The 24,016-nt window shown below is 33.4% G+C and overlaps 1 protein-coding gene across 2 annotated transcripts; it reads right to left on the bottom strand.

The window, feature by feature from the left end:
* Nucleotides 1-588: 588 nt before the first annotated feature.
* LOC141458267 (uncharacterized) lies at nt 589-13,754 on the bottom strand. Of its 2 annotated transcripts, none has more exons than XM_074136027.1 (2): nt 13,570-13,754; nt 589-1,849 (listed from the first exon to the last, which is right to left on the bottom strand). In XM_074136027.1, exons 1-2 carry the CDS (start codon nt 13,632-13,634, stop codon nt 943-945), a joined length of 972 nt encoding a protein of 323 aa, XP_073992128.1. In that variant the 5' UTR covers nt 13,635-13,754; the 3' UTR covers nt 589-942. The 2 variants fall into 2 exon arrangements, with proteins under 2 accessions (XP_073992128.1, XP_073992120.1); XM_074136019.1 differs by lacking the exon at nt 13,570-13,754 and adding an exon at nt 5,872-6,108.
* Nucleotides 13,755-24,016: the final 10,262 nt, after the last annotated feature.

Genomic DNA, 24,016 nt, shown 5'->3' with positions numbered 1-24,016 from the left:
TTAGAACATCCTTTGCGGCTAGATATGGCTACAAATAAACAATTTCTTCATAACTTTTTATAATCCATGTTCCATCTCTTGATTGTGTATTGAGTATTGATCTTCGTCAGAAATAGTTTTCTAGGGAAGGGATTAGCTATGAGGTTAGCATACTGGACTCCCACGCGGAGGTCCCGGGTTCGAATCCAGTAGCTGACACTTAGATTTTCTCTTCCTAGGAGCTTCTTACAGCTCACTGTCCGGTGATGGACAGTGTTGTCTGTAACGAGAGAACACTGTCCGGAGGCCGGCAGTGCACTAGAAAAGCTCCGGACGCTAATAACCTCAGCTGTTAATGCGCAAAAAAAAAAATAGTTTTCTATTGAGCAAATGCATTTAATCCGAATTTAAGTGATGCAAACAATACATCCAAGAGTAGATTATTAAATTTTGTTCTGCACTCTATTCAATAATTAAGTTCTTTAACTTTCTAAAGCTCCCACTTAAGGTTAGGCAGGTTATTCAATTTAGATATTGTATTAACTTTACCTTCAGAGAAGTAAAAATTTAATAAAAATTAATATATAAATATTAATGTTTAAAAGATAATTTTTAATAAACAACTCATTTATGATTTATTAAACTTTAAATCTTTTATATAATTTTGGTTTTAAAGTATACCCAGCAATAATTGAAAACATTTCATCTCTTTAGAAAACGGAAATCTTTAGAGGATTCGAAAGGCATTACTATAATAGAATTTCGGTTAAGGCAAGTTTATTTAATTTCATTTGGTTAACAAAATTTGTTGATTATAAATTTGACATTCTTAAATCCATTATTTTCCAAGCATGTCATAATTCTAACAAAATTCCCTTCAGTTAGAGTTAAATTTAGTACAGGTCGTAGACTATAGAACAATATAAATTCTTCGTGTTATTCTTAAAAGAAAATTTGATTTGATTAACAATTTAAGTTAGAAAAAGAAGATTCCTGACTGGATGTTGAATTTGATGTTCCAGAAGTTAAGGAAGATAACTTTTTGGCCAATTTTTTCTCCTTTTTTGCTTTTGTCATAAATTTCTTTTTGTATCTGTTTGCAACAATTCTTCTCAAATCAATATTGTGATTATACTCCATAAGTATGTTCATTCGTTCTACTAATTCTTCATAATATATTTTACCCAACCCCGCAACATCTGCTTGCCCTACAAATTCATCCATTTCCGACTGATCCAGCGTTTCACCTAATGTGGTCAATATGCTTACCATTTCCTCGACTGAAATATAGCCAATATTATCTGGATCGAACGTTTTAAAAATTTCAATCAATTCGGCATTACTGAGAAATGTACACTTCATGTCAGCTATTATTGTTAAAAATTGTATTTCATTTAGTTGACCTATACCTGAAGAATCAACTTTGTGTAAACATTTTAGCATGTAATATTCTGAAGGATTGTAACCATAAGATCTTATTAATAAATCCGTCATTGTATTTGTTATTTTCCCATTTGAATCCTTATATTTACTAAACATGTTTTTCAAATCCTGTAATTCCTTTCTGTCGAAGGATTCTAAAACATTCGGCGGATAGGACACTAAAAAAGAATTCACCCTCTTCGAATCTTCTTGTCTGTCTCGTTTGCGGTGACGTTCTTGATGTAAATCAAATGTCACCCTTTTAGACGTTTCATTGCTTACTGATGCATAGCCTGAGGCTTCAGACTTGCCGGCAGAAAATCTGAAAGGGTTTTCAGTCGTTGCTGTACTGCCTGATTCCTGGGTTTGGTTTTCAGAATTAATTTGGCCATAGTTTGATTGTAAATTCTTGAAAATACCTTTGTCTTTGGCACCAGAGACAACACTACTGTTTAAAAACAAAGATAAAATAGCAAATTATTTAAATGTTTAATTATTATTTTAGCGCTCAGAGAATTGTTACTGTTTGGACTGATCAAGAGACAGATCTTCTACTTCAAATTTATGTAGGGGTTATCAACTTAACTTAAGGGGTTATAGGCAGTCAGAAATTTGAAAAAATCGATTTTTTTAAATTTTTTTCATATTAAAGTATCTCAGGAATGTTGACCTAAAATTTCAAGTCGATCCGAGCAAAATTGTAAGAGTGAAAGTGTTTACAAGCCCCGACCGTTCGAATTACCATCGCTGAGCACAGAGCTCAACTTGCTACGCGGGAGGCAAGAATCCTACGCAGACAGCAGAAATCGGAAAACTTGGACATTTTGGAAGACATGGAGGACTTATTTTATGGGCCTGGAATCGATGACACTGTGTAAGTTGAAAAAAAGATTATCCAGGTTTTATTCGCAAACCTTTAACCGCTGAAAACTTTAAACGCGTTTTTCTCAAAACTACGTTTTCAAGGTCGGTGGACACGATATCTCAAAATCTACTGCACCGATCTTTTTGAAATTTTACGTATTTCTTTTACACATATTAAAATCGTACTTGGACGAAGGATTTTTTTTTTTTCAATGAATAGAACTTGTTTTACAAACATAAAATGGTCAATTTTTTTTAGTGAAAATCGTGACTCAAACTTTAAAGTTGTCCCAAAAATTAAAAATTTAATTTTTTTCTAAATCCTTCGGTCAAGTACGAGATAAAGTCATCTACTAACGAAATATTTTCGAAATTTTGATTTCAGATGACCCAGTCTCAAGATATCATGTCCAGAGGGTTGCATTTTTTTGACGTGTTGCATTAAAATATTCGCCATTAGTACAATTATTGTTAATTTGTAACGAGAAAATTACAATAAATTCTTTAGACATAGACTGATATGACGCAAAAGTTCCCGAATAAAAAAGTAAACACGTTTTTCCCCCCAAAAAATTGAAAAAATGACTTTTTTGGCGCCATTGACTGCCTATAAACCCTCAAATACGAGATAAATAACAAAAAATAATTTAATGTGCAGTAAAAATAAATGGAATCAAAATTAATAAATTTTAAAATTGATTTACCGCTAGCAGGAGGATTCTGGGCGATTTTTACAGGAAATAAAATTTAACACTTTAGCCGAGTGATTAGCGAATATTGGACTCCAGCGCGGAGATCACTGGTTCGAATCCAGTTAAGATTAAGATTAATTTATTTTACTTTCCATAAAAATGGCTTCTTAACTTTACTGGATTAAAACCTACACCTGTAAATTTGATATTGGATTCCAGCGCGGAGATCACTGGTTCGAATCCAGTTAAGATTAAGATTACCTACAGCTGTAGGTAAGTTTAACCAGTAAAGTTAAGAAGCCATTTTTATGGAAAGTAAAATAAACAGGAGGGTAACATTAACATCTTTGGTTTGGTATTAAAGTAGTACAGTTGTTCTGACGAAGGACTAATTGTCATAGAGGGATAACGAAACAACCTTTATATCATAATCTCCTTAACAAAAACTTACAGTTTAAAATGTTAAGTATAAGGGTTGATTAAACGCCAAAATGCACACAAATCAGCAGGTAACCAACATTTCATTCATACTTCATTGATATTATTTAAGTAATTTTACTGCATTAACGTTTCTTTCACATTTTTAGAATTTATTAGATGTCACAGATTATGAATGAACTGGCCAGCATAAGGGTCTGTGACATCTAATAAATTCTAAAAAATTTAATAAAAAGTTAATGCAGTAAAATTACTTAAATAATATCAATGAAGTATGAATGAAATGTTGGTTACCTGCTGATTTGTGTGCATTCTGGCGTTTAATCAACCCTTATACTTAACATTTTAAACTGTAAGTTTTTGTTAAGGAGATTTTTGTACCTTTTGGATAGATTTTTCTTTTTGTCTATTATTTGGGTGGGGCAAACTCCCCTCCTTATGAGGCATAGCGTCGAGACTTTTAAAGTACAAGTCTGAACAAAATTTCAATTCGAATGACACTTCATTCATGAAAATCGGTTCACGTCTCGATAATTTGAAACGATTGCTATACTTCCTCTTAACAAGTGTAAGAGCAGAATGTCGTTTTAAAGTTACGTAGGGGAGCCCTAACCCTATCATCCTACCAAATTTTATCAAAATCGGGCCAAGATTTACAGAGAAATTAGAAATAATAATTTTGGAGGGGGCCTTACATAAAGGGGGCTAACTCCTCTTCCATTCGATGTACAGCGTCGAGACTCCCAAAAGGCACATCTACATAAAATTCCGAATCGAATGACACCTCATTCATGAAAATCAGTTCGCGCGTTTAGGCGCTACGTTGTTTACAAAAAAGGTAACAACAACAACAACAAAAACAACAAGAACAAGAACATTTTTTGAAAAAGTCTTTTTGCTCATTTTCAGCAACTTTTTTCTCGAAATCTATTATATCTATGTTGTTGCAAAAAAATTACAGTTGTAAAGGAGGATTTGCCCTACATTTTAAAGAAAATTTGGGAATTTTATCTTTTATAGAAAAAGAGAAAAAAATTGTCAAAGTTGGAAGTTTTTCAACGTTACGCTTTTTCGTGCAGTTTTTGACGATCAACCCTTATACAACTGTCCTACCGGACAGTTTTAACATGGTATATCGTAATAATCAGCAAGTACCGTAATGTGAGAAACCATAAAATAATATGTATACCAAGACAGCGGTCCAAGGACCGCTCGGAATAATTGAACATTTAAAGGTGGTGAATTGACAAAATATCTTGTACGAACAGTTTTTTTCCTGTTAATTGTAAATTTTTTCAAATAGAAACCTCAGAAATGTTCACTTTAGAAATGAAAGTCTGATCCATTTAACAGGTGAACGTTTGTGAGTAGTTAATGATATTTTGGTAGGTTGTAAAGATCAAAGCCAACTAGAAGACAAACGGAGTAGTAATGCGTATGTCAGGCTTAGTCCCTTTATTGTCCTAACATTATCATCTCTGTTTCAGTTAACCAAAGTTCGCAAACAATCAAGTTTGCCTTGAACCCAATAATTCCATTATAAATGACTAATAAACGAAAGCGATAACCAAGCCTAATAAATGTAATTTAGATAGAAAATTTAACTAATTTCTTTGTGAAAACCTTATTGCAGGAAATAATATTAAATCTTGAGGAGATTGCTCCTGGGTCTGACAGATACAATATTCACTTCCTTCTACTACGCTTTTCCGAGAATTTTACTAAGGTTTTCGATTTTGAGTCAGAAAAATGTTCTTACTAAATGGCCGGTGTTTGTGAACGTGGTATCGGTCAGTCCATGTAAACCTTGACTCAAAAACTTAATAAAAACACTGGATGTTTAAATTTGGTAATTCGCCTTGGAGCCAGCTCACAATAAGGTTTTGGTTCAAATCAACGGAAGTCCTATCTCTTATGTCCTGTTAAGGGTGGTTAAATTTATTATTTTCAGATTGGAGTTTGCAAAAAATCTGTCTACCGAAGTGCCCATTTATTTATTGGCTAGTCCACTTTCTCGAAAATAGCTTCTGGGCTATTCTGTAAACTTCATATTGTTTGGAGAGTAGGCTGTTCTGTAAAATTATATTTGAGTGTAATGTACAGTTTTACCAACTAAAATGATTGCAAGAAATCATATGGGTCAAATATGAAGTCGAAAACTGCTTTACACTGGTGCTTTTAAGTTATTATTTTGGATATTTAGCCCCCTATTTTCTGTGGAATTAATTACAAAACTTTACTACGTACAGCAGATATTTACCCACACAAAGTTGCGACGGATTGTTGGCTTACAATGGAGCAATGTGAACGATATTGTTGTAATGTCAAGAAGGCACTGGGCTTGATGGAAAAGTAGAACGATGTGTATTAAAGTTGGTTAGAAATTTCGGCTTACATTCTATCTATTTCAAAGCGATAAATGAAAGTATGAAGCTGGCCAGAAATAGAGAAACGTTAGTTATTAACAATTCACTACCTGCTTTTAATGTTTTTCCTGGGCTTATTAGGAATATGTCTTGTGCTTTTTTTAGGTAGCGGTGCTCTTGACGTTATTGACTCAGACATAATTTTCTATTGTTTTGGTATAATTTTTATAAAACATAGTTTTGTCCTTTATATTTAAGTATAGCTTTTAAAGTTTTAGAAGATCCTTTTTTTAAACATTTTCTTTATTACTGTTCTATTATATCAATAACTGAACAAGGTCCTACATCTGTTTTTAGGTAACCAAGCGATTAATTTCAATATGAATAATTAATATTGTTTGGTAAAATTGCACTTTCACTTTAAACCCAACGAGTTCTTTCGGTTGCTATAGGTACTAAACTAAAAAAAAAAATTGTGTTTTATATATCTAAGACCTTACTAAAGAGTTACTAATTGTACAGTCTTACAAGAGACATCGCCTTACAAACGCCTGCTCTATTCCAAGAGCTCCAGCCCGCGTGGGGCCTCCTCCTTAAATTCAAACAAACTAGCTTTGCAGGAACTGCTCTTCCAGAAACCTCAGGAAAATATGAAAACTACAACCTCAGCACCTGGAAAGTTGTCCGGAAAATCAACTAGTATGAGTATAAATTTTTAGAGGAATTTTTGGCCGATTTGGATATGAAAACCCCATTTACGCAGCGCCATCATTCCAGGAGTACACCTCCCTTGCCCAAAGGAACTCTTAAAAACTTCCAGGAAGGGTTGTTATGTATAAGATGCTGCGCCCCACCTGGAGCATAACAGGATAAGTTACTATCTACACACGAGATCGTAAGATTCACTGATCAATATTCTTTCCATGCCAGCTTTATTGGTCGTTCCCTAAATTCCCTCAAATTCCCCCAAAGCATTCAAGTAAGTTTAAGTCCCGAGAGTGCACTGCATCCGACAGAAACAAATAATCTTCATTTTCTCTTACTGCACTTTGGTCAAAAAAAAGTATTGTAATCGTGCGGATTTTTGATTTCAAGTTTTTACCAGAAATATCAATTTTGAGCTCCTCTGATTCCAAAAAAGTGGTTTTTATAATTAGGCTGTGTTTGTGTAATTAGAGAACGAAAAATAGCAGGAAGTTAGAACCCAATATTTTATTTACCATCAGAGGATGCCCTCATAGGTTTTGGTCAATACCAGACAACTAAACGTAATGAAAATCGTTTAATAAATTTACGAAATCGTTTTCCAGTTTTTGAAATTTTCTAAAAAATCTTACAACGATTTCATTCAAAACAATGTACCGTTAGATGTAGATCTATAATTTGTATTTGAATTATTCTTCTAAATAATAATAAATAATAATTATAATAATAATTATTATTATTATTTATTTATTTATTGATAACTGTTTAAATACAATTGTATATAACAGTGAAATCCCAAAGTCGCTATCCCACAGGTTTTGAAAGTTCTAGCGAAATGTAAGTGCAATACATGGAAACCAAAAATTTTGCTATTCAATTCACTTGTTTCATCAGTTTCATTATATTGTTCTGAAATATGGGCTCTCCCTTACACGGATATTATTGAAAAAATTCAAATTAGATTCTTTAAGATATTATTAAATTTGCCGCTTCATACCCCCGATCTCTATATTAGGTTAGAAACTTGTCAGGTACATTTGAAGTCTATTGTATTTAAAAGAACTTTGAAATGGTGGCTCAAATTACTAATGGAACCTGAGGAGAGCGACTTGAGATTATGTTTTGCAAGACTGATTGCTTTAATGCAAAGTAAAAATGTACCATATAATTGGGCTAAGTTTTTGTACAGCTCTTTAACAACTATTGGGGCACAAGATCTTTGGATAGCACAGAATTCTAATTTGTTAAAAGAACAATTCAAAAATTTATTGACGAGATTTAATAATAACTGTATAAGTGTAGATATAGACAAAGCGCTGACCTCCTCCTACAACCTTTATTTTAAAAATAGTTTACCCCCATTAACCGCAGAAAGCACATATCTTGTAAATAAAGTTCACATTAATAAAATCAAGTTAATAGCCCAAATTCGTCTGGTCTCGAAAAAATACCCATCTATCTGTATACAAGGGCATAAATTTAAATTTGACATAAAAAGGAAATGTATATTATGTAACCTGGAATCAGATGATTTAGTCCACTTCTTTCTAGCGTGCCCATCTCTTAACTCCCTTCGGGAGAAATATATAAATAGATATATAATTGGTTGTGGTGAGCCTTTTTTGATATTGTTAACAGTGGACACTTTAGAAAAAATTAGTAATATCTTTTATTTTACTGTACAAGCTCTTCGCTTAAGGGATTCTCTCCAAATTAGTTAAATAAGCAAAAATTTAATATTATGTTCTAGTTATCCAAGAGTGTGCTATTTTTTTTATGCATAAGTTGTAACTTTTCTTTTATTTATTCTTAGTTCCTAGTTTTAGTTTAACCCAGAATTGTATATTATGTTTATTTGTTTATATATTAGAAAGAGAGGGAGAGTGAGAAAGAAAAAATGAGATTATAATATTATATGGAATTTTCTATTATATTTATAAAAGTTATGTACTTATTCTTTATGTTCATAATTTATACAGTTTTAGTTTATTTCTTTTGTTGGGTCAAATTTCACTGTTATATACAATTGTATTTAAACAGTTATCAATAAATAATAATAATAATAATAATATAAGGGAAGGGATTAGCTATGAGGTTAGCGACTGGACTCCCACGCGGAGGTCCCGGGTTCGAATCCAGCAGTTGACCCTTAGATTTTCTCTTCCTAGGAGCTTCTTACAGCTCACTGTCCGGTGATGGACAGTGTAGTCTGTAACGGGAGAACACTGTCCAGAGGCCGGCAGTGCACTGAAAAAAGCTCCGAGCGCCAATAACCTTAGATGTTGACGCGCCTTAAACATTAAAAAAAAGAAAAATAATAATAATAATAATCCAATGTGAAACTAAATTTTCAAATTTAATGAAAATCGGCTGACCAAAATTGCCACTTATAGAATCAATATTTGGGGATTTTCTCAAAAACGATTCCGATTTTCTCGGTTTTCTTGTACTAATAGTATATATGTAGATATATAACTTTTATTTACATTTTCCAATTCGATTAAATGCACTTTTGGGACAAAGGATGTGGAGATCCTCTCCAACACATCATTTTGTGTAATTTTATGAGCCTTGATTAACTCCATAAAACAGAAAGCGGAGAAACACGATGAAATAATGTACAATTTTTTTTATAATACTGTTTACAATATAAATTCAAATAAATGTACCGTTATCATTCAGCTCCTGCTACTGAATTTGAGTTAACTTATTGTAACGATTTACATTAGAGCACCGAGTTAATCAAAATGGCTTTTGAAATAAATTATTTATTATTTAATGGTCCATAAGAGGGGATGTGTGGACACACTCTTGCAGACCCAGGCTCCACCTTACCTTGTTAAGCAAGGTGTAGTGATTGGAAGCTATGGGTCTGCACGTGTCATCCCAGCTCGTGTGGCACAAAGAATGAGGAAGATACAAGATAATGGGCGCTAATGACCAAGATGTCGATGCGCCGAAACAAAAAATGGCCCAAAACATTTTTTTTTGGTGTTAATATTTATTATTTGATAAATTTATTATAAATATAATAAACTATAACTGAACCAATTGCTTTGACAATGAAATTTAACATATTTCAAAAAGTGGAGTAATTCAGTTTGTGCAGTGAACGGCCACTTATATGCTGGCTCTTAAGTGTTGCTAAAATCGAGTCTGTAAACTTCGCAAATTCTTTACAAACACCATAGATATAAAGCAATTACTTTAGTAATAGCTCTAGAAAAAATTGTTTCAGGGCAGTTCTCGAGGTGACTTCTAAAAGTTGAATTTCAGAATAATTTTTGGTTTTAAAATATTTTTTAATGTTGGAAAGAACTAATAATAAATATTATTGTTTGAAGTTAATTGATGAGTTAGACCTTAGTTAAAGAAAGCGTTTGAGCATTTTTCGTTTGAGATATTGGTTTCACTAAGCGATTTGGTTCTCAATTTGTTGTTACAATTCTCTTTTATAAACGACCTCAAATCAAGACTACTACCCTAGTTCACGGTTTTCACTAAACTGTTAAGTACAGAACTTGAAATCTAGTCTAAATCCAAAGATAGGTTTTAATCAACTAGGAAGGGAGATTAGTAAACAAACTCATTGCTTCATCAAGTAGATAAATACTTTCAGAAAACAAAAATAATAAATTTCGAAACTATTTTAATTAAAAAATAATGTCAATAACAATTATAAAAAGCGATCTCTCAAGTTCGGCTAAATCTTCTTTGATCAAGAAAAACCATTATTGCTCCTCTAATTAACGCTCGTCTGTTTTTTTTCCCCCTAACCTTTTTACTTAAGGCCAGTTATATGTTTAGCTATAGAGTTAAATCTAAAAGCTGGTGGCGAAACCTTTCGGATATCCAATTAAAGAGGGATTACTGGAAAGATAGCGGTGGAATTAGAGTAGGAAAGCTTGTTTTGCCAGAGAACAAAGTGGTTTTAGCCAACCACTTTGACTTATCTGCACAAACACAATGAGGCTAACCATTTATAGTAGTCACAAACTGGCCGCCATTTTAAACACATTTAATGACGATTAGACATTATCCTTAAGATATTTTCAAATTAACTGGCGTTGGCGGAGGACTAATGTAATTTAAGTTTAGCTAGTTGACAAATACACAATTTTAGTTTATTTGGCAAATATTACGTAGTAAGGAAATTTATTTACAAGGTGCACAAAATCGTTTAATATTTCTTGTAAAGTATTGTTCATCTTTTTTTTTTTTGGAGACTGATTCAGTAATCCAAACTGAATAAAAATTCAGTCATAATTTTTTTCGTTTTAATAACAAACTTTCATGCTAGAGACCAGGTCATCTTCAGAGCTAAGAAACATTCCACAGAAACCCATTACAGTATTCATTCATTTGATATTAAAAATAGTTCGCAGAAATTATTTACCTTATACTGATTTACAATTATAGTAAGGTAAATAATTTTTGTAATCTATTCTTTAAAATAATATCAATGTTCATCTATTTGTGTAAAACAAATGTTCCACAGCCCAAACGATTATCTAGTCCAGGGGTCTCAAACTCAATTTACCCGGGGGGCCGCTGGAGGTAGAGTCTGGGTGAGGCTGGGCCGCATCAGGTTTTCCACAAGAAAAGCTCTTGCAAAAACATTCTAATCTTATCAAATGTCTTTATTTTTTCATCTTATTTTGTGTTAAAAAATGAAAATAACCAAATCATAAGAAAAAAAATAAATAAATCAGCAATAAATAAATGCCATGCATTGCAATCACTGTGAGCAACTCCTCTATGACTTCAAAATTGTCATCAACACCACGTACATAGATTGCGAGATGGGCAGTGACAGTGATGTCTGTGGCCTCATCAAGCGACTGAGTATACACTGAAACATTTTACTTTCTCACACAGTTGATCATAAATGTCACGTGACAGGTGAGAAATGCGCTCTGCAACGGTGTGGCAGAAAGGCTGATGTTGCTAAACTGACCTTTATTTTCTGGACAGACAATACTTGCAGCCTGTAATATGCACTTTTTTACAAATTCACCTTCTTTGAATGACTTTCCTGCTTTAGCAATCATCTCACTAACCACGTAGTGGACTGCTGCATCATTCTCTTTGGTTGCTTTCTTAAAAAAAATCTTGTTGCCTCAGTAGATATGTTTTAAGATTATCAACCCGGTTTGCTCTCTCATCTCCCGGGTATTTTGCATACTCCTCAGCATGTCTAGTTGTATAATGACGTTTCAAATTGTATTCTTTGTGTACCGCAACTTTCTCTGCGCAAATAAGACACGTCGGGATGCCCCTGTGCTCAACAAAAAAATATTGCACTTCCTACTTTTCCTGAAATTGTCTGTGCTCATCACCAACCTTTCTCTTCACTGCAGGGGCTTTGAAAAAGACATGTTTGGGGCTGCGTAATATATAATTCCATTTGGTGTCACTGTTTCAGTGTTCAGCCGTTGCGTCTTTTCCGCTTTTTTTTCTGTCCCGCTGAGCAGCAATTTCCGCGGCCGCCTCCGCTTCTGGGCCAAGGGTAATGGCGCAAGTTCGCATTAAGCCCGGCTGATGCCCCGCTTTCGAGAGCAATATACCCCACCCTGATTGGTAGGTTCATTCAGCTTCACACACAACAATGAAAAGTGCAATTCGTATCAAACTCGGGCCGCACTAACATTAAACTTTGATATTGTGGAGGGGGCCGCTAACTATTGCCCCGAGGGCCGCAGTTAGCCCGCGGGCCGCGAGTTTGAGACCCCTGAACTAGTCTCTAAAAATAAAAAAAAAATTATGTGTGATATTGACAATGATCTTTTTTCTCCTTTATACTTCTTGAGATATCCATTTCTTTTTATGAATTCGGTTTTCTGCTTAAGCCAAAATCTAGATTATTAATTTAGCTTGTGTAAGATGATGGCTTCTTAGGTTTCAAAATTGATACTTACAGGAAACATATTTTCTTTAGTAAGAAGTAGTACAAAAAAAGAAATTTAGCAGTGAGTATACCGAATACAGGGTCAAAGATTGGAAAATTCCCGGGATATTGCGTTCAGCTTTATCTCAAGCAGGTAATATCGGGACTAAAAGGTAATAATCCTTTCCAAGAAGCAGGCGCGGAATGCATGAGTTCCAGTTCACAAAATTCGGAAAAGGTCTGAGGCTTACTTTGGGATGAGCAAAAAGTATGCTGCCCATGCTTACGGGTTTCATTGTCTTCCACAAAGTGGACACCAAAAAAATGCTGAGCCTACAACGTGACTACACCTGCAGATTTAGTATGGAGACCGAGTACATTCAATCTTCTGACGCACTTCTAGGCTGCTGTTCAGAGAAGATTCTAGGACAGGTTCTCGGATAAGTTATCTGGTATAGAAGGGTTTTTGAACTCTTTTCTGTTTTTTTTGGTGTTTTTGAAAGATACTTTCTTGGATGAACATGAACATAAATGAGTTTAATGTTAAATTACTCGTATATGCAGATGGCTTATTATTATTAGCTTCAGATTTAAAAACACTTCAAAATATGGATAATGCTTTCTACAAATATTTCGAACAATTTAATTTAATATTTAATTTGAATAAATAAAAGATTATAAATTTTCAAAATGGCGGAGAATCGCCTTGAACAGGAAAGCGGTACTGTGTATCATACAAGTGGTAAACAATTATAACCTGGTTTGAACCATCACTTCGAAATTCTCTAGTACTTCTCTTATTTCTGAAAAGGATGTAAAAGCAAAATTTGCCAGAATTATGAAACTTTGGGAAAATTTAATATTGCAGTATAAGATTTAATTTAAAGCTAAAAATTAAGGGATTTAATTCTGTTAAAACATCATTATTGCGTTTAGCAGACAAGTATGGGGAGTGAAGCGCTATATTTACGTTGAAAAAAAAAACCACGCCTCGATAAATATCTATACAGAAACTGAGCTCTGTACAACACTGTACATTAACACTCTGAGACTCTATCTGAGTGAGCCTTAATTATAAGGAAATCAATGCGAATTCAGTTCAAAAGTATCCCAAGGTTTTAGCCAACGAAATAAAAAATAAAATTAAATAAAGGGTTTAAAGTGATTAAAATCGAATTTAGTTATATAATAATTCAGTTATATAATACACTCAAACCTGTTTTTATGCGGTCCTTTTTTATGCGATTTTTTATTTGTGCGGTTTTTTTTGTGCGATCTCATAATTTAATTATTGAACTGACAATAATTTCAATGTCAACGAATAAAATGTGCAATACAATGTTGCGATTGAATTGTTCAAAAATGCATTGATCGCAAATAAACATTAAAGGACATCTGCAGTTTTGTATGTATAAAATAAATACATATGTAATTAAAATATTTAACAATGTTCGCATGTGTTTTTTCTAAATCAGGCTCCAAAAGGTTTTGCGAGATTCGAAGTAGCTGCCAAGCCTCGTGTTTTGATTTCGTTTAAAAAAGCAATTGCTAATTAAGGTTATGAGTTATTTTGTAAATATTGTTTCGAAAACTATTTCTTATAGCTACTCGTGAAGTTTTATGCAATATTTTTTATGCGTTTTCTTTTATTCGGTCCCTATCCACCGCACAAAAACAGGTTTGAGTGTAATCTATACATACATTAAAGGTTGCAAACATTTTTCTATTTCAATTACGTTACTACAATATTACAAGGGAAACAGTGATAAATGAAGTTATAAAAGAGCATATATGTAAATGCAATCTAGCTAATGCATATTATTAAAAAAGGACTACGTTATATTGATCAGTCTCGCTTTATAGATACATTTAGGTTATTTTTAAAATTAGAGGGTAACTTTTGCCTTTGAACTTTCATCTGGTCATGAAAAAGCTGATAAAGCTGTGAAGTAATAGCGGTGAGAAGATAGATATCCATTACTTGCTGAAAACTCGTTCAGCTTTAAGAGAATTCTTAGATTATGAGGTTAAATTAGAGAGTACAAAAGGGAATTGTTGATCTATTAAATGATAAAAACTGGTCCAATCTTGGAAATTAATGTAAGTATAGTTAATATTGTAGGACGAAACTTGTAAAATAATTTGTATTCAGTGAAGTACTTTTAGATGTTTCATTTTTTTGGCAGTTCTTTCTTTATATTTAGTTTTAAAATGTGTGGTAAAATTGTTTCTATCGAAAAGTATTGTTTGGTTTATTTTAATTTATGATTGTAACTTGTTATAAAAATTAATTTAATATCTATCTACATATGCATACATAAATATTTATATTAATTAAAATTTAAAATAAAGGCAGTTTGTCTATATATACAGTAGATATTTGTCCGTTATCTTGGGCTTTATTTAGACAAAAGACTGACTTGGAACCCTCACACACGACTTAAACGAACTGAAGTTAACAGGCATTATCGACTAGTTAAAAGACTACTAGACCAACGTTCAAAACGTTCACTTAATAACAAACGACTGATTTACAATTCTATACTGAAACCCACCTGGATGTACTGTATTGAACTGTAGGGTTCAGCGAAACGCTCCAATCATCAACGAATTCAATCTCTTCAGTCTAAAATTCTCCTCACTATCGTTAACGCTCCATTTTACGTTTCCAATCTAACTATCCACACAGACCTGGAAATTACGTTTGTAGTTCAGATTGCACGAACTCGCTATAAAATTTTTTATCAGAACTTGCACTCTAATTCTAAATCCTCTTGTCCACCATTTATCATCTCATCACCATCCAGATCATCCTCCTAGGCTATTAAAACGCCATTGGCCTCGCGATTTTCTCTCTTCTGAAGAGAGTAGCTAATCCTAGAGATGACTTAGGGAGTGTTATCACTGGGTAACTTCTCCGCTCAATTAGTGAGTGAGTTTGTGGTGGTGTCAGTTATTGCCTTTGTTACTTATAGCGTATCTAGCGCTGGTCTCACTTAACAAATAAATTTTAAAAAAAGAAAAAAAGAAAAGATATTTGTAAAAAAGTTTTGTGATATTCTCTTTTGTTTATGAAGTTACAATTATGTGGAAAAATTAATTACATTTATATTAATTCATTTCAATGAAGATAATTAAGGAATTTAATGATATTGGAAGACAATATGGAGGGCGAACATCCGAAAAAGTAATTGATCATGTTGTTGCCGTTCCTTTTCATTACAGCATCCCAATATATCTTCAAGTACATCTCCAGCAACTCTAATAACATCCTGCCTTCCAGTTTACCCTATGACCTCCTTCTCAATCGATCTCATACTTCCTCGCTTCATCAGCGACCTCTACTATAATTTATTGGCCGCGCTCAAATAATTATTAAATGCTTCATAAAATGATTTACGAAACGTAATAAAACTATATATTGAAAATATTGGGAGGGGGAAATAGTTTAAACTATCGCAATATTTGTTCTTTATGAATGTAGTGAAACAAATAAGTTGAGATTTGTAGTTGTAAGAAGCTGTATCCAACCCTCTGCTATAACAGGAAATTTATAGGCTATTATTCTAGGTCATGATGTAAAAATTTGTCAATACGTAAGATATTGTCTTATTCAAGCAGACTACAAGTCTAGAGCTAAGTTTATGTATTAATGCCTCGATGCTCTAAGAGGTATTTACATGAAGAAGGAAAGTAAAGTCTGACGTCATCAGTTAAAGTTGGAAAGACACTTTTAGGAGTGAAGAACTTCCGTTAGAAGATGCTTTGTGTGTAAATATCGACAAGAAATGCAGTGAACGACTCAGATAAATCATATTACAAAGAATCGAGAACCTTCCTTCAATATCTTTAGGTATGAAAATCAACCTAACCTTAAAACGGATATAAAAACAGCAACGATAATAGGTAGACAGATGATACTTTCTAGAACAGATTATAGATATTTTCTGTATGAAGACCCAACCCAAGACCATCTTCAGAAAGTGAACAGCATCTGTTTTCGACCAGTCAATGTATTACTCGAGGAGGCGAAGTATTTTCTTTTCACATTAGTCTCCAACTTTGTTAAGTAAGTAATTTGGCCAGCTGAAACTGAACACTCTGAAACACTTCACTTTTAACACTGAAAACAAATCTGATAGTCAGCAAGTGTCACAGGTATAGTCAGTGAATGTAGTGTGATATGGAAACACGATTGCTGTTGAATTGTTTGCACCAAGGTCAAATCAATCAATCTCTGATGATGGATGATGAAGTCCTGAAACGTTCAGGGATACAATATACAAGCGTGCTTCGATTGATATCAGCATTTTCAGTTTAACTTGACTTTATTTATTTTAAAAATTTTTTAAACAACAAATTATTTAATATTTATGGAATTTTATGTTTTGTATCTTCCTTGGAAGTTTTAACTTCTGACACACCGATTTCTTAAAGTAGATTGAGATTTAAACATAAAAAAACATCGCGCTCAGTAATGTACACTCGTGCTTACAATATGTAGTGAAAAGTTCGGCTTCATAAAAGAATAACCATTCTGAATGAAGAATTTAGTGAATAAACTTGGAACATTCCACACATAGATCGCATGAAAACACATCTCTATTTGATCAGTTCCATTCCAAAAACATGCCCGGAGAACCATGTAAATTTTGATTGTGCTTCATGAATTGAAACATTACAATAGATAATTGAATTTGATTTATAGAATTAATTAACGTTGAATGTGAAAAAGGTAGTTGAATATCACTAAATGCATAACCTACAATTTTGCAAAGCTATTGGCTAGGTGGCTAGTGGTAGGAAATTGTGAATCTATATTAAACAATAAGAGCATAAAACTTAAATACTTGATTTAAATAAAACACCTTGCATAAATCTGGGTGTGGATTGTTATTCTAATAAGTCCATGAAATAATGTTTGCGGATGTGACTGCTAAACAGTTCGTGTGACTTCCTCTCCTACGCCAATGCCCAATTCAAACCATATGAACGCAAATGAGTCAAAAACTTGGCTGGAGTTGGTCGTTCGGTGTGCAACAATCAAAAAAATTGTTGAACTTTTCTTTCAGGGATTGACTCCATTATATTTTATCCTAGATACACATTACTTAAAATATTCTAAAAAGTTAATCTGGTTTGGTTTAAGATCACTCTTGTTTTTAAAGGGTATGAGTTGGAGCCTTGCTGCTTTAAAAGACCTACCAACCTATAAATAGGTTCAGCAGATCTAAAAAAAAAAATACAAATCTAGAATATACATATCCTCTGCAGTACTAGCGAAAATTCCATGATAAAGTGAGATAATTTCTAGCAATGCGGACTTTTTCAAATTAAATCAGAAGTTTTTTTTTTGTCCATGGCCTCCTTTTGATTGGTGTCCCGCTTGAGATCCTTTAAAAAATGTAATAATTTTCTGAAAAATTTAAAACAGTTACCAATAAAAAATATAATTACTTTATCTTACATACATTTTAGAAAAGCGATCTATTACGGCTAGAAAAATTCCTCTACAGAAAGCAATTGCAACTACTGTAAGAATTATAATACAAAACACGTAAAAGTAGAAAATTTATGAAAAATAAAAGTAAGGAAAAAGGCAAATTGGGAAATAATAATTAAACAAATAAGTGAATCTGAATATGTAGATAAAAATTAAGTATCCACTGAAATAAACATAATTGAGAACAATCTATTTCAGAAAGTAGATATTTTAATAATTATGAATAATAACTAATTCTTTTCTATAAACCCAGCATAACAAGATGCCACCTACGTTTAAATAATAATTAGTCGTAGGAAACCATTTTTACCACCAACTGTTGAATTAAAACCAGAAATATGAACTCCCACTAAAAACCCATGACTTCCTTAGATTCGAATGGTATGAAGAGCAGTGTTTCCTCTAAGCTGTGCGCGTGTGCGCGCGCACATAAATTTTAAACAAAGCGCACATGAAAAATATTTGCGCGCACAAAATTTTGTTGTAAATTTAAGTAAATTTATGCAGAATGATTATTACTGTTCATTATTTTTGGTGACTGAATCATAGTTTCAATAGGATGAAAAATAAATGCCAGTTTCAGTCATTATAAACTTTATTATGCCGAGTTTTCGATCTAGGGACTAGGTAATCTTCAGGGCTAATTTACAATATACTGTTTTACATCATTAGAGGGTTGGTGTGTCTTCTGTCTTGTCTGTTCATGGACTCTTAATGGGTTTTAATTGAAAAAGTTAGAAGCAGACAACGTTTTTACATTTTAAATATTTAAATTTTCTTATTTTTCATTTAAATGGAAAAGGGAAGCCACAGTAATCAGTTAAATTCTGTCTTCACGAACTAATGATTTGACTTAATTTTATGTTGTTTTTTAATAATGTTCCATTGTAATGTGTGGTATGCTGTAAGATCGAGTCAATGCGTATAAGTAGCAAGTAGGTACAAAATTTGGCTGAATATTAATACTATTATTGTATTTTATTATTATTATTATTATTATTATTATATGCACTTTTTTAAATTGCTGCACAAAATTTGTTTATTTTGGAAAAAACTGCACACACTTTAAAAAGTGCGCACACAGGTCACAAAAAATTAGAGGGAACACTGATGAAGAGTAGGGCTATGAAGTGAAAAGTTTCCTTTCTAATTCTTTCTAATTGTAAATTTTGACAGAGAGAACAGCTCACCCTCGAGCATCAAAAGAAAGGATTATCACTGCAAGGAGTAACTCAACCCTTATCCTAAACATCATAATACTTAAGATAAGATGCATAATCATTGAGAACACAGCGCAATCTCTTGACAAGTGTCTTATACAAGGTGAATCACGCTGTGGATCGCTTTTCTTCCAAAAGATTCTCGCCAAGAATATAAGAGCCACGAAGACAAAGCAACCAGGCCAACTTTTAGATGTTTTAATTTGAAAACTGTAAAGCCCAGAAGTAATTAACAGCTAATTTATTCTACTGATCAAAGTTGTTTGATTACCTAAAGAGCCACAATTCTAAGTAGACTAAGGTAAGGGTGCATAAAACGCGCTGGAAAACCAAAATCATTCAAATGATGCTGAAATCAATTTTTAAAAATTGGTAGATCCTGCAGTTTGGATACTAATTTAATTAAAAAATTGTGAAATAGGTTTGAATCTATAAATAATTATTAATTATAATGATGTTTTATTGAGTAGAATTTACAAACTAGTATAAATTGATTGTTCTACTTTTAGACATGACGTAAACGCGAATTCGTTTTGATTTTATAAGTATCAAGTAATGATGGAGTATTACAAAGTTTCTAATATCAGAACTATTCAGAATTTATGATTTTTCGCATCATTCGTAGAAAACTCACTTTGTTTTAGGGTCATTTTAGATAAAATCACAATCGTATGATTTAAACAAGAAAAAATAAGACAAAATGGCGGTGTTGTTATTTATAAAATCACTACATAAGCCCTGAGGGCGGTAAATCATATTCAATTACATCATCCTTATCATCTTCAGTCTCATACTTATCGGTATTGTCGTAGTCATCATCCTCGCTCACCACTTCCTCCTCAACCTGTTCTTCTTCTTCTTCTTCACCTTCCTGCATTAGTTCTGTTTTAAATAAGGAGTCTTGCTCTTGGGCAAATTTCGTCGGTATGTTTATTCTTAAGCGAACATCTTCTTGTTCACTGACATCGGTATCATCCAACTGTCTGGGTTCTTTCTTTTCTTGGGCTTTTCCAACCTCTTCAATAATCGCTTGGCCTTGGCCAATTTCTGGTTCTTTTTCTATATCGTCATCATCTATATCTTCAATATCCTCATAGTCTTCTTCGTCCGCCTCAACTCCCTTATTACTACTATCAGTACTAAAATGTGTTAATGGACCAGGAATAATCGTTTTTAAGGGAAAACTTTTTTTAAAGTGTCCTTTTGTAGGTAATTTAAATGTTCTCTTTAAAGGTTTAGTTAGATCAGGCAAAGATTTCTCTCTTAAAATTCTCTCATACTCCTCCATTTGCGAAGTTAGTTCATTTGCAAATGATTCATAATTGAAATATTTATCATATTGTTCTTGTGTCACTTTATCAATTAAAACGGTCATTTCTTCATTGTCAAGGGGATCACCAGACTTTAGCATCATTTCGCGGAATGTGTGAATAGGCATAGTACTACAAGTTGGGTTCAACAACTTGAAGGCATTCACCACATCCTTTTCTTCAACATTTCTTTTATATAATTTCGCTGCAATTAATAGGAAATTGTTTAAATCTATTCCATCTTCATCATAGCCTTCCAAAATATCACGAAGTGCTTTTTTATCCAAGTCTTTATCAATTTCTAAAAGAATGCGCGGTATCTTAACTATGTCAATGAATCCAGTATCAGATTGATCAAATAACGAAAATACCTCTTTGTAATCTTCAATTTCATTACTACTAAATACCTCGATGACTTCTTCAGGTATTGGTTGTACTTCCTTTCCAAGATCGTTTATGTTAAGTAAATTTAAATCCATAAAACTTTCTGCTGCAACAAGTAATGATCACTAATAAACTCCTTCAAAACTTTGGAAAATAATTTTATTATGTGTGTCACATGATTTTATGTTAAAAAAAAGAAAAAAGTAAAATGTGTTTTACAGCTTGGAAAGCAAACTGCTTTGCAAATCGATGGGTTTCTTTGTAATATTAATATGCGCCTAATAAATTAATTTAATTTTTCCTTAAAAATCTTAAATTTCTTAAAGGCAGACCTTGGCTACCCGACTAGCTAACGCATTCTTCTAGTAATGATTCCTTTCTACAACCAATACGCTTATCAAGCACGAGTACAGTAGTCGGTAAGCATATCGAAATAAGCACCGAAGTATTATATTCGTACTTTGTACATGACTTACTACTTTCGGATATTCAAATTATTACGCGTTTTTGAAATTTAAAATATATTCTGCCTGTTGATTATGAACTCTGGCACTCATCGTCATCGATTCGTTCGAGATATATAACTCTGGCGCGAACACTCACACCACTTTCTATCGCTCCCACTTGAGGGAGAAAAAAGTATACAGTTTCTAGGGTGCCACGGTAGCAGAGCGGTGCAGAGTGGTACTGGGTTTGATTCCCGGTCTTTAGGCCTTCGATTTTATTTAATGGTTAATAAAAGAAAGAAATTGCTAGTCGCCTCCATCCACGACATCTAATTTGTTAGTTGGACGTAAAGCCCCGCCTGGAAAAATAGGCAATTACTTTACTTTTTTTTATATACAGTTTCTAAAACGTACACTGCATTGCCCAGCAAAGTCACCTTAACGAAACACCTTCCTTCCAAGAAATGCCTGGCTTAAAACTTAAAAGAGATACTTCTCGCTGAGTGCTTTTCTTCAAAATTTATCCTCTTCGCAGTAACACATTTAACGTTCTTTAACAGTACGCAGAGAATCTACCCATTCACAATCAAAGTTATAAGATCACCTTAACAAATACAGTTTAAAAAGTTCAGTATAATGGTTGATTAAACGACAAAAGCTGCACAAATCTGCAAATATCAAACTTTCATTCTTCAGCCTGTAATTTCAGCCAGATAGAAACGCTTAAAAAAGCTTATTTGTTTCTAATGTTTCGCTATGTTTTCTTGAATCTTTACAGTACGTATTAAAAATACCTTAAATGTTCTTTTGGAAATTTGACAATTGATATCACTCAAGTAATTTTAAAGCATATTCAATATTTTTCTAGAATTTATTAAGATGTCGACTCTTATGCTGGCCATTTTCATTCATAATTTATTTTTTGCTAAAATAATAATAGAATGTGCATTAAATCTTTACAAATATTAATAAATAGTCACTGTATTTTAAATCTATTCCCAATTTTTCCCACAAGCAGATTAAAATAGAAAAAGAGAAAGTTACAGTTGGTCTATTGGTGTCGTAAAACCCTAAAAGTTTTGCACCGACCATGGGACAATTTTTGAAAGTTGATCGTGTGGTACTAAAGAAATTCATACGCAGATAAGATAAAGACGCCACTGACAGTAGCACATAATGACGGAAGAAATCACAGCATCTACCACTTCCCCGACTTCAAAAAGAACGATTGTAAAGAGGGAGAATTCCTACCAAGGACCTCAATCGGGCATCGGCTGTGGAAAAGACTACTATCAGTCATTTCCATTACCAGTATAAAAAGTAACTTGAAGATGGGATTAATCCAACCTAAACCAAAAGGTTCCTTTGAAGGAGAAGCAAACAAGTTTGAAGAAGGTACTCCCAAATATCCAGTTGGAACAAGGGTGAAGAGCAATCTTCTAAAGGACAAATAGATTATACACTGGCCAAAGCAGCATTGGTAGCTAAAACTGTTTTGGAAAATACTAGGAAATAGCTAGAAATAATATTTTCTATGATCGTCTCGAGTCTTTAGATGCTATAAGTTAATTGGGTTTGCCTTTCACTGGGCTTTAACATGGTAAAGCAGATACAGTGGGGGGCTAAAACCAAATTTGCTTCTTGGAAGGGGGAAAGTGGTTCAAGCGTTTCCAAGATGGCCGAGAAGACGTCGGAGATGATGACCGCCCGGGTCGTCCTTCCACGTCAAAAACGGATGAAAATATCGATTATAATTAATCAACATTACTACCGTGAGGTGCTTGCTCAACTGCGTGAAAGAGTAAGGAAAAAACGACCCGATTTGTGGAAGAACAAGTCATGGATCAAGACAACGCGCCGGCTCACACTACATTGTCTGTCAAGACGTTTTTAGCCAAGTACAACATCCCTGTTTTTGGCCAACCGCCTTATTCGCCTGACCTGACCCCATGTGAGTTTTATCTGTTCCCTAAAGTCAAATCTGCATTAAAAGGGACACGTTTTCAGTCCGTTGAAGCTGTGAAAGAAAAAACGGAGCTTTTTTGCAGGAGCTCACAGAAAAAGACTTCCAGCACTGTTTCGAACAATGGTAAATACGCATGGAGCGTTGTAGGGATTGGGGAGGGGTGTATATTGAAGGTGATAATAACTAAATATGTATAAATTTAAAATAAAATGTTTTACAGCAATAGTCTCATTATTTAATAGCCTCACCTCGTATTTAGGTTAAATAAATACATCTGCTCGATATTTTACCTCAGTGTCCTAATGTTCTTCTTCTATAGCATAATATCTTTCATCATACTGGAATAGTCGTGATCGCCGAACAGCTTCCGAGGCCTACGTGACTAATAAAAACGACGCCCACGTAACGGAGTTGGAAAATCTCTCATTCTCCCTCAGTTTTGGGTCCTAGCCACATGACAAAGAAGAAAGGGAGGAAATGGCTAAACCATAGAATTCCATCAAAGAAAACGGCCAGAGGAAAAATGAAGCTCCCTCAAGAGAAGTACCAGGTGCGAAATCAAACATACGTGGAGAGTTGGTGACTTTGTGATGTTTGTGATGTTACCGGTAGTACAGTTGTGTAAGGGTTGATCGTCAAAAGCTGCATAAAAAAGGGTAAGGTTGAAAAAATATTAGATTATTTAGGTTTGCCTATTTAAAAACTGATTGTAATTAATTATGAATAAGACTAATTTTTGTTATAAATCCAATTGAAAAAGTGATTTAGGAGATTTAAGTGATTTATTTAGATTTAAAAGTGATTTTGAATGCATACCTTATGTCGTTTCATGAA

The sequence above is a fragment of the Rhodnius prolixus genome, unplaced genomic scaffold (genome assembly GCF_049639745.1).
Source record: "Rhodnius prolixus isolate KJV_2025 unplaced genomic scaffold, Rpr scaffold_1, whole genome shotgun sequence".
Classification (NCBI taxonomy): domain Eukaryota; kingdom Metazoa; phylum Arthropoda; class Insecta; order Hemiptera; family Reduviidae; genus Rhodnius; species Rhodnius prolixus.
The sequence above is the reverse complement of the archived record's forward strand: the minus strand, read 5'-3'. Positions and strand labels throughout refer to the sequence as shown.